The sequence below is a fragment of the Triturus cristatus genome, chromosome 10 (assembly GCF_964204655.1).
Source record: "Triturus cristatus chromosome 10, aTriCri1.1, whole genome shotgun sequence".
Taxonomy (NCBI): Eukaryota; Metazoa; Chordata; class Amphibia; order Caudata; family Salamandridae; genus Triturus; species Triturus cristatus.
In genome coordinates this window covers 609,650,241-609,663,003 of record NC_140593.1, presented here as the reverse complement: position 1 = coordinate 609,663,003, position 12,763 = coordinate 609,650,241, and the positions used below count along the sequence as shown (strand labels likewise).

At 35.3% G+C, this 12,763-nt stretch overlaps 1 protein-coding gene across 1 annotated transcript in view; it reads left to right on the top strand.

Annotated features, from left to right (window-relative positions):
* Positions 1–12,763, top strand: part of APOLTP (apolipoprotein lipid transfer particle homolog) — a 1,292,669-nt gene that overhangs the window by 1,222,421 nt on the left and 57,485 nt on the right. Inside the window, exon 70 of the mRNA XM_085632129.1 lies at positions 5,176–5,335. Within this exon, the coding sequence (XP_085488255.1) occupies positions 5,176–5,335 (160 nt within the window). The remainder of the gene's footprint in view (positions 1–5,175; positions 5,336–12,763) is intronic.

Genomic DNA, 12,763 nt, shown 5'->3' with positions numbered 1-12,763 from the left:
CCTCTTTTATTAACTGCTCCCCCCACCTCCCCTCAGCGCCTTGAGACCCTCACGGGTGAATAGCGCTCTCTACAAATGTTTGATTGATTGATTTATCCTAAGTTGCTTCTGACTGACCAGCTGTATAATCCTGCACGTTTCGTTTTCAGTGTGTATTTCATTGCAAACGTTTTAATAAAACAATATTGATATCAAAACAATAAAATTGAGGCTATTTCCTTGATATGGACATGAACAGTTCATCCCAAATGGAAGACACTGTGAGGCAGAATTCTGTTATTTAAGCGGAATGTCTCAAAGATGTTGAATTTTCTATACTTTTAAAAACCGAGTGAAATAATTTGCTATAATTAGAAAGAAATAGGATTGGGGTGGAGGGGACGGGGAGAGATTGAAGAGAGTGGAGAGGAAGGTTAGTTGGGAAGTTGGGCTATTGGGAGGCTACAGATAAGGGTGCGCATTTGATCAATTGTGTTTCTTATGGTTTCGGCCAATACTTATATGAATGTAGTCTATCAGTCTACCTAAGTGAATTTACTTTCATGCAAATGCCAATAAAGTTTGTTTAAAAAAAATTTGAAAGAGATTTTTGAGCGAGAAAACCCTAATACGACCAATTACCCGATTGAGAATTTCCAGGCAAAAATATTTTTTCTGCATGAAAATTCTCATAGAAGGGTTTAGCACAATTTTCCAGCAAAAGGGATTTTAGCAGGAAAACTTCACCCATAGGTGAAATTAAGCATAATACACAAACTTCACAACTGTATGGAGTTTAAAAATGGAAGATGTCACTGAACTGCACTAGCGAAAGTATACATTTGCACTATCCTGAATCGTCCTATCACCTTAGACTTCTCTCTAACATCCTGTCCAAAATGCACACACTCTGATATGCTCCAAACTTAATTAAGCTAAAAGAGTCAGACGTAGGTACAAATCGTAGACATTTTGACTAGCTAATTATTAACTAGTTAAGTCTTTTCTTTACTTCCTTTATATTTCTGTTTTCCTTACTTATATTGTTGTTCTTAAATAAAGTTAAAATACAATCTCTTGGAGTCTTGCATTAATAAAAAGGAGTAATGCTTCATAATCTTCAAAAATAATTATGCAAAGTTCATACATCACTTTATTTCGTTAAATATGTGAAGATGGATGATGAAAAGGTACCAGTATACTTCTCACATCTTTGGTTATTAATACTTCAAAGAGTATATATTCAAATCATTCCTATGAAGCACAGTGGGGCCTATCTTATCAGGTAGCATATGACCTGAGAAAGCTAATCTAGGACATGTGTAAGAGGGTTGTTCTGCTGCATGCAGGACCCCCAAGTAAGATTTGCTGGGAAAGAGAATATGTGTTTTTGTAAGCCAGATCTCCCATCTGAGGAAGGTGGGCACATTCATGTTACGCGAGTTAGTGCCTAAAGATATTATACATACCATGGAATGCATATTTATTTCAGTAACATCCCGTCCCCTTTTCTCTGGAATAGCGAAGATGTTATTTTGGCATAATTTGTAAAATTTACGTCCTCCATAAGCATAAATTCTGTAATTAGATTAACATTCAATATAACTGGAGGGATTGCTTGTGGTGTGATTTACACAAATGTTGAACTAGTGTAAAGTCCTATACATTATGAGAACTACACTTTGCGCTTGGGTAAACATTAGATGAAAGTAGTAAGTGTGAAGATTCTTGTATAGTACAGCAAGCCAAACATGCCCCTAGGCGCTTCATCGCTGAAGCAAGAGCAAATATTCCAATTTCTGCTTTTAAATTGAATGTGTGCAGGTGTTCAGCCTATTTTTCAATCCTGGCAATATTTAGAGTGAACGAATTAAGGCTCAAGAACATAATATATTGTTCCAAGGTTCATGTAACTTTGGCCAAGCAGCGGCACCGAGGTTAGAACCCATGTCTTTTGCCTGCAAAGTCAGTCTCAAAGCTTCCCCAACACATGCCTGAAGCATCCCAATGAGATCACATCTGGGAATGGTGCCACTGTGGATCTGGTCAGGAATGACCTGAATTTTTCGGGTGCAAATTTTCTAATTTACGTTAGTGTGCTCCAATTGGTGGGTGCACAGTTTGCAACAGATTCCAAATTGCAGACCCGATAACGGTGAATAAGGCGGTAAATGCACTTAATTTCACTACTAGCTGGTGAGAAAAGCGATATAGTACCAGAATATCGTGCACTAATTAACATGGCGTATAAATATTGTGTCCTGAATATCACTTACAAATATATCATCCCACTGTCGTTAGTAACTGGAAATGCATATGTAATAGAACTATATTTTGGTTAAGGTTATATAGGACACTATATTTATGACAGACGATATTTTTGTCAATGATTATTCTGACATACAATGACCAAAGCACTTTTCTTTTAATTGCAACAAATATTTGTGTCCAGTTATGCCTGCCACAAATCATGGGTGCTAACACCTAACATTGCAGCCAAATGGGAATTCCACTTAAGGCAAAAACTCCAGTATATTTGCAAAACGGGATTTACAGGTGCCTTATGTTATGTTCAGCACCAGTGCCAGTTACAAGTCAAGAGAAGTTTCATGTGTGCACTTCAAGTGTGCAAGGAACTATTGTCATTTGTAGTTGCACGCTGATGACTGTATTTTGTCTTCCAAGGTTCAGTATTTAGACAGTTCTATATCTTTTGGTCTCCCTGCTTTGGCGTTATCAGCTGGTAGAGAACGTTTACAAAACATGGATGAATCCACCTAAAATCAGTAGTGGCTGGCCAGGAATGAGGTTGGTCGGTGGTGCCGGGGAGGTGGAAATCCCCCCCAAAAAATACCACTTACCTCTTCCACCGGCCGTGTCTCTCTTCCACTTCTCCGCAGTCCCTGAACCAGGAAGCACTCAGGCTCCCCTAGACCAATCACAACACTGCAATGCAGCATTGCGATTGGGCTGAGTGCCGTGGATCGGCACTCAGACGGGGACTAGGGGTCTGGGGATGCTTCCACCGGGCTGTGTAATGGAGCCTGGTGGGAAACATGCAAAGTGTGCATGACTGTTAGGCCGGGCCAAGACTGCCGGCCAAACAGTCAGGTGCACTTGGATTGAGCAAACCACTCCCCCCCCCATGTGCCACTAGCACCCGCCCCGCCCTAACCGAGCCCCAAACCTGGAAAAAATGAAATGATAATAACTATGTTATTAACATTTTATTTTTCCTGCTCTGAGAGCAGTGGGGCAATGCTCGTCTGCCTTAGCGGAGAAGCTGCTCCTGCCTAAAGGATGCACGATCATTTATTCACCATCATGAGGGTGATCCACTGTCTCACTGCTTCAGATCAATATTAACTTCAATGTGCTATAGCTTTTTCCACTTAGGACCTTCCTAGAAATGGTCTGGTGGGGATATGTTATTTATCGGCCCGATAAATATCTCCTGTTAGCATTCTGGACGGAATGTTTGGAGCTGGCCAGCCAAGCAGAATGCTCCCCTTGTGGGCTATTGCTACCATTGCAAGCCCTCAATGGGAGGATTCAGCGGTTGTTAGATCCATGCTCCTCTGGCGTGCCTTATCCCAATGGCTGCAACTCATGCTTAGTCCGAGGTGCCGGCAATCCTCTGAAGACTTAATCAGCAGTTTTCATCGCAAGCTGCTCTCAATCTCTCACTGTGCTGGCTCCTCATTATGGGGTTTCACCTGGAGCTTGGGCCCATAATTGCGGTGGAGGATGATTAACACCATTGTTATGTATGGCTCTCATAGAGAGCCTCTATCGTTCCTTTCAGTTTCTGAAAGTCAAAACTCCTCGCTATGACATCACAACAGTTGATACCAAAACTGGTTAATAACTGCTATGATGTCATAAAGCCTTTCCATTCCAGGTGACAGGACTCTCTGAGAGCCTGTCAGTGCAGCTCTGCTTCTCTCCTTTCAATGAGAGCAGAAAGCACCGCTGAAGGAGGGGGAAGGGAGGCATGGAAGATGGCGGGTTCTGGTTAAGGATAGCAGGTAAGATATTTATTTTTCACATTTGCATCAGGGAAGAGAGGGCATGTTATTTATAGCTCTCCCTTTATCCGCTGTCCCTGCGCAGTAGTTGAAGGCAGGGGCAGATGATTTTGGTGGGGCATTAATAACATAAAATTATAGATGTGTAAAAAGTGAATTACAGGGATGTTTTTCACCTCAGGTTCTGAGTGACATCATAGACAACTCGAGCTTCGCTCTCGTGGTCTATTTCACGTCACTCATAACCCCTCGGTGAAAAACATCCCTATAATTGACTTTTACCCATCTATAATTCTATATATTCCTTGCAGCCGTAGGCAATAACACTTATTTATGCGATTCCCCATCCAAATGAGAAATACGTTGTGGATTTTTGTGCTTTTTACCCCTCAATCTACATATCCTGAAAATTACTCATAATGTTTAACTAGGTATAAGTTTGTCTGGTTTCACCTACGGAAAGTTTACTTCAGAGGTCGGATTTAATTGCCCTCGTAATTACAGGTTGAGGTAAAATCCAACAAATTTATAATTATGAATCCTGCATTTGCACAGAGACCGCCGTTTATTGGGCCACGTGACAAGAAGATCTTGGTGCCCCCAAGGATCCTTTGTAGTGTGTGCATAAGATCCACCATGAAGACTCATCTGTTTTCTGTGATATTTAATCCATATCAACTTACATTGCCCCTCCACTGGGCTGCTCATCCTTTCATAAACAATAGTTTTTGTTGTTGGTTGGGCACATCCCTTCATTTTATTTTACATGCTACATAGCATGGTTGAAATCAGGATTTTCCTACTCTCCCTAAAAAGTGCTCTCCAGGATTCTCTCCCTAGGATTTCCCATCCTCCCGGACTCAAAAATGCTACTCTTTTGATTCATTGGTTCATTTAATTCCATCAGTGAGAAAAAAATAACCTAATGTTAGTAACAACTACAAAACCTGTGTGTAGAGTGACTTGTAATGTGGTATATCACCACTTTTAAACAATAATATGTACGTAATTGACATTGTGGTACAAACATATTTTTTCTGGGTTTTTTTAGATAAGATTGCTTTGCTGCAATGTGCTTAACACATTTTATGAATCTTCAACCACATATAGTGTTTATTTTACCATACTTGACATTATTTTTTATATTACCTCTTTCTTCATTATGCAGGTAGATGAAAATTGCCAGCGTATTGATATCCCTTTTAAAAAGAATGGGATATCAGTTAAAAAAGAAAACTCGGGAATCGAAGTTTCTAATCAACATGGGGTTTCTCTGGTGTGCGATCATCATGAAATCTGCAGCCTCACCTTGCACGGGTGGCATCATGGTGAGTACTAAAAAAAATTAACCCTTTTTAATTTCATATTTTTAGGTTTGACCTGCAAACAGTTGTAGATGTCTTTACAGCATCATTGATTTAAAAAAGGAATAATACATACATATACAGCTACAGAGAGGATCTCTGGACAAGCCCTATTAACTATTGGTTCGTTCATCTGTCATTCATATTTTGCGTTCACCCACCAAAGTATACACAAGGAACATATTTTTCTGTGATGTGTATGAAAACTATAAAGGGTTGGTATGCCATTTCTAAACATAGCTGCACCCATACTGTCCTAATAAAATTATATTTGATGTAGAATTTGGGTTTATTGATTTAAAAAGAAATTGCAAGAATAAGGCCACCAAAGTACGACTGTGTTGTGTTTTTTATGTCTTCTTTATATTGTTATGGCATATATTTCCAGTAAAGGAATACAAACATATAACCATTAACTAAGCGTGCCAAGGCCAGACCATTTCACTTTGCCAATACTTGTTTGTTAGTTATTTTTGTAATTCAGGAGTGTAGACATGGTTCATTTTACCAACTTTGCCTATGAATGGGAATTGCATTGTGCCAAGATTGGAGTCAATTGGTAATGTGGCACTGATGTTGATGCTGCTTTGAGGAGGAGGAGGAGGAGGAGGAAGGAAGCAAGGCAAGGACGAAGGAGAGGGCAAGGCACTACACAGGGGGTCACTTGAGCCATGTGTCATGGCCCATGACTCACGGTGTGGCAAGGTGTGAAGAATCTGGCCGCCTGGCTACTTTGGTGCCTAAACTCGCTCTAGTTTACTGACGAGGAGGACCCGTTGCGCTGGTGGTAATGGTGTCTACGGCGGGTCTGGTGTCTGGCATCTGCGCTCCTCAGCGTTCCGCCCTTTCAGTCTACCATTCTACCAGGCATCATCTAGGCATCCAGACGTGTCTGCGGATAAGCTGTAGGCAGCGAGTAACAACCAGCAAGTTGGCAAGTAAGCAGCTAAGCAATTGCTCCTGGCAACTGCAATTGGAGCCTATGTTAAAAATCATTTTGATACAACTTTAGCCTCCCAGCCTAAGTTACAGCTATAGCTCGGTTCCCTGCCCTTTGGCCCATGTTTCAACTCCAAGGCTTTAGCCCATCAGCACTGTTTTTTGTAGTTCCCAATCTGGCTACAGAAAAAAGGATCTCTGACATATTATCGAAAGACACATTATCGAACTACACAAATATTGCATCAAATATATCGACATCAAAATTATCGACATTGTATACTTAATTAAAAAACTGCACTAATATCGACACTACAATATCGTAATACAATTATATCGATCACACAAATATCGCACACATCAATATCGCAATACTAAATATCGACATAAGTAAATAAATATAACAAATGTAACAAATATCGATAACCAAAATATAGACATCAATAATATCGTTTTTTTTAAATATATCGACAATTCTAATACTAATAAAACCAATACTTTAAACAACATCAATACAATATTTTGCGAAAACATACAGTTTCCAATTATATTCTACTTAAACATAAACATTACATTTATAACGATCTAAATATTTAACAACATAATAAAAAAACACTGAAATAATTATCACATACACATTTCGAACACATTTTACACAATTACAACACATTATAAACAATCTTTTTATATATAATTATTTAAAACTCTCCTCCTTTAAAACTAAATATACTCTTACTTAGCATTTTCCATAAAAGGAAACCAATTAACTTGAAAAAATTCAAACCATCCAATAGAAAGGCCACATACAGAAAACAACCAATAACATTCAAGAAACAATTTAAAACCACTATATAAACCAATTAAAACAAGTCTTCTACTGTGCCTTAAACCAAAGCATTGAACGAAGAAGAAACTCTGCTAAACAGAAGAAACCTACATCCTACTACTATTCTAAAAACGTAAGTAAATAATCTTTTCTAACTAAACTACCAAATTAAACTAAAATACTAATTTATCTTTACTCAAATAAATAACTAACTTATATATTCCATCTCTTTATGTTTCCACTACAGATATTACTCAAAACAGCTAAAGAAAATATTGAAGATTGCCAGAAAGGACTCACTAAAAAGTAAGTATACTATCAAAATACTTTATAAAATATTAATTAAATCCTACTCAAACGCCAAAACATCCTAAACCCCTAAACAAATCCATGTTCTCTTTTTTAAGTTTTTAAAAACCTGTATAAATAAACACCTATAATCTATACCACTCGGCATTAGGGAAGGCTCCGTTTGCTTAGGGAGAGGTTGGGCTCCTGCATCTTATTTATTAGGGAGGGGGGCACATAGGAAGAGGGGTAGAGGACAGGGGTACATTGACATGGGGTGGGGGAGGGGGGGGGGTAGAGAACTGGGTGGGAAGGTTGTTCCTTCTCCTGAATAATTGGTCTTGATGATAAATGTGTGGTACTTCCGGGACGGGTGAAGGCAGGGGAATGTTTGTTGAGTTGTTGATTTGTAAAACAATAAAAAAAGTTTCTACAAAAAAAAATAGTCTATACCAAACAGCAATACCACCCCACTTAAAAAAGTAAACCAACCAAAACAATATATCTTCTTTAACTTTCAGAGACTACATCAACTAAACAGCATTTTGTCTACAAAGAACATCTTCATTCAAATACAACCAAAAACACTTGGTAAGTATATATAAAATAGTTTTTTGTTTCCTATTTTTATAGAAATATATAAAGTACAATTGCATATATTTTCATATACATTTGTTCCAGATTTCTAACACATCAAGATGACAGAAGAAGCCCAATTCATAACTTCGCAGAAAGGAAAATTCCTATTGTGTTACATGGGTTACACATACACCCAAGAAAAGCAGACGGACCGAAAAGTGAACTGGAAGTGTTCTAAATATTATTCTAACAAATGCTACGGACGAGCAACAACAAGAGAAACAACTGTACTATATACAAGAGAGCATAACCATCCACCCAATCTCTCTGAAATAGAAGTCAGATCAACCCTTGAAAATATAAAAGAATTAAGCACTGGTTCACAAACTGCTACAAGTGTAATCCTAAAAGAACTATTACCTAGAGTGCCCAAAGAAGCAAGAGGCCAATTACCATCAATTGCTTCTATAAAAAGAACAATTGATAGGACCAAAAAATCAACCACGACAACTATACCATCCCCTAAAACTTTTCAAGATATCATCATTCCACCAGAATTAACTATCACCCATAATAATGAACCTTTTAATTTTTTTGATAACAAAAGCACTGAAAAAAGAATCATAATGTTTGCTACTGCAAACAATATAACTAAACTCCAACAATGCCAAACATGGATGATGGATGGCACCTTTACAATATGCCCAAAACCATTCTACCAGCTTTACACAATACACGGTCAATATCACAACACTTCCATACCTTTAATGTATGCACTATTACCTAACAAACAAAACACAACATATAATGAAATGCTAGGAAAACTAAAACAAGAATCAAATGATTTTTACCCTCAAAGAATTATCATAGACTTTGAGCAAGCCATGATAAATTGCATTCTAAAACTGTACCCCCATACAGCTATCCAAGGATGTTACTTCCATCTAAACCAATGTATATGGAGACATTTACAAAAATCTTCACTAAGTGTAGAATATGCCACAAACATAAGTTTTGCACATCAAATAAAACTTCTAACAGCCCTAGCTTATGTACCAACCACAGATGTTGCAGAACATTACAATCTTTTATTAGAAAGTCCATTCTACAAACAAAATGAAGTAAAGTTATCTCCCCTCTTAGATTATTTTGAGGATACCTGGGTGGGGAGACTACACAGATCAGGCCATAGACGTCAGCCCAAGTTCCAAATACCTTGGTGGAATGTAAATGTAAGTACACTCAACCAACAAGCCAAAACTAACAACGCCGTCGAGGGCTGGCATAATGCATTCCTAACTTCTACTGGGAGAACAACTCCAACACTACAAAAACTACTAATTGCCATACAAAAGGAACAAAGTTTCCAAGAATAAAGAATGCAACAATCTGTCCTACAATTAAAACCAAAACAATCTAGACAAACTACTCAAATGTATAATTACCTACAACAACAGGTACAGCTATACCCATCCACAAGAGGACTTGAGTACTTAAATATAATAGCTCAAACTCTCTTCTAAACCCTTTCCAAAATATTAACCCACAATTCTACTAAAACAACTATCACAACATAAATAAACCACTTTATTAAATCACATATTTAATTATGTGGTCTAAAATATATAAATAATTTATATCTACATATATTTAGACAACATAATTAAACAAACCAAGTACACAACAACAATATTAAATATATAAGATTTGCCCACCCACAATTACAATATTTAAATAAACTTACCTGTGTAGTTGCTCCAATGGGATAATAACATTCCTTCCAAATAAATCCAGGTAGTTCAAAATCCATAGGTATCAAAAAGAAATCCAAATAAAATGGCCAAATACAACTGTTTTTCGAAAAAAACGTCTACGCCAAAAAAGGACTATCCATTAACCATAAAAATCCCGAAAAATATTAAAAAGGTAAATAACCGCTCCTTGAAACCCGAACAATAAAGGAAGTGTAAAATAAAGATTAGTAAACACTACTAATCCACACTTCCTTAAAAAAAAAAAGGTGTTTGAAAGAGACGAAAATATCTTCTCCGTAAAACCTACAAAAGAGAAACAAACATTCCCACCCACACACAAACACACATAATGCACCTAAAAACATCACTACAAACATTATTCTAACACTATAAAACTTTAACACACCTAAATAACAAAACACTAACAAAGCCACAAACACGGAACACAACGTAAATTATAAAACCGTATACAAACTATTACTAACACCCTAACTTCTAAAACATCAATCCATACACACTTATTACGACATTACTACTTCCACAAAACACTTAAAACTATTTAATAATAAAGAAAATAACTCTTACCTTCTCAATCGCGAAACAGCTCCCGACCGCGACCTGGATTCTACCAAAATAACCCAAAACAACAGCGAGCGGTTACAAAATAAAAGACCCAAACAAACATAACAACTAAGAAAATCCCAAAAAATGCCCTAACTATTTATTTAACATTACACATTACTTTAAAAATTAGTAAAACATTAGAATAAAATACTCAAAAAGAATACCTATTTTTTTTATATATGTGAAAATTATTTAACTTATAAAAATAAATATAATAAATAAAATATATTTATTAATATAATAATCAAACTGTATACATTACCCAAAAAAAGTATGAACATGATATAATTAATATATTGTATCTACAACATACCAAAACTAAAAATAAAAAGAAATATTCTAAAATGTAAATAATTTCAATATTAATTATCTAATATAAATATTAATAATTAAAATATATTTATCATATATTTAAAAACATACAATTTCTTATAAATCCAAATAAAGTCTAAAAATATTGAGAGTACACAATATAAAATAAAAAATATTAAACAGCTATAAAAATCACAATTGTTATTTTTTTATTATTTTGTCTGTTCATATGTTAATGTCCAAAATATACATTAAACAAATATATATCCATTATAAAAAAATTATTACAATAATACAAATGTTAAATATTAATTATGTTATCACATGTTTATTTCAATGATTTAATTATTATAATATGCGTAATAATAAACAATATTTTCTCTCTAATTAATATACATTCCAACAACTATAAAACAAATCTTATTTTCCTTTCTACTATTTTATACAAAAATTTGGAATTTTCATTCTGATATAACTTCTATCTTTTATCCAAACAAAACAAAAATCTACAGATTTGTTGAAAATTAAAACAAATTAATTTAACTGTTCCTATTCAACTCTATATTTAATTCTAATATTTGCTATTTACCAAACTTAATTAACATACTACTCCCACTACATACTGAACTTAATTAATTTACTATTCTCACTCCAACCTATATTAAATTAGAGTAGCTGCAGGACACTGAACTGAATTAATTTACTATTCCCACTCCAGTCTATATTTAATTAATATAAGTGCTGGACACTGAACTTAATTAATTTACTATTCTCACTCCAACCTATATTAAATTAGAGTAGGTGCTGGACACTGAACTAAATTAATTTACTATTCCCACTCCAGTCTATATTTAATTAAGATAACTGCTGGACACTGAACTTAATTAATTTACTATTCTCACTCCAACCTATATTAAATTAGAGTAGGTGCTGGACACTGAACTGAATAAATTTACTATTCCCACTCCAGTCTATATTTAATTAATATAAGTGCTGGACACTGAACTTAATTAATTTACTATTCTCACTCCAACCTATATTTAATTAGAGTATGTGCTGGACACTGAACGTAATTAATTTACTATTCCCACTCCAGACTATCTTTAATTAATATAAGTGCTGGACACTGAACTTAATTAATTTACTATTCTCACCCCAACCTATATTAAATTAGAGTAGGTGCTGAACACTGAACTGAATTAATTTACTATTCCCACTCCAGTCTATATTTAATTTAGATAAGTGCTGGACACTGAACTTAATTAATTTACTATTCTCACTCCAACCTATATTTAATTAGAGTATGTGCTGGACACTGAACTTAATTAATTTACTATTCCCACTCCAGTCTATATTTAATTAAGATAAGTGCTGGACACTGAACTTAATTAATTTACTATTCTCACTCCAATCTATATTTAATTAGAGTAGGTGCTGGACACTGAACTGAATTAATTTACTATTCCCACTCCAGTCTATATTTAATTAAGATAAGTGCTGGACACTGAACTGAATTAATTTACTATTCTCACTCCAATCTATATTTAATTAGAGTAGGTGCTGGACACTGAACTGAATTAATTTACTATTCCCACTCCAGTCTATATTTAATTAAGATAAGTGCTGGACACTGAACTTAATTAATTTACTATTCTCACTCCAAACTATATTTAATTAGAGTATGTGCTGGACACTGAACTTAATTAATTTACTATTCCCACTCCAGACTATCTTTAATTAATATAAGTGCTGGACACTGAACTTAATTAATTTACTATTCTCACTCCAACCTATATTAAATTAGAGTAGGTGCTGGACACTGAACTGAATTAATTTACTATTCCCACTCCAGTCTATATTTAATTAAGATAAGTGCTGGACACTGAACTTAATTAATTTACTATTCTCACTCCAACCTATATTTAATTAGAGTATGTGCTGGACACTGAACTTAATTAATTTACTATTCCCACTCCAGTCTATATTTAATTAAGATAAGTGCTGGACACTGAACTAAATTAATTTACTATTCTCACTCCAATCTATATTTAATTAGGGTAGGTGCTGGAC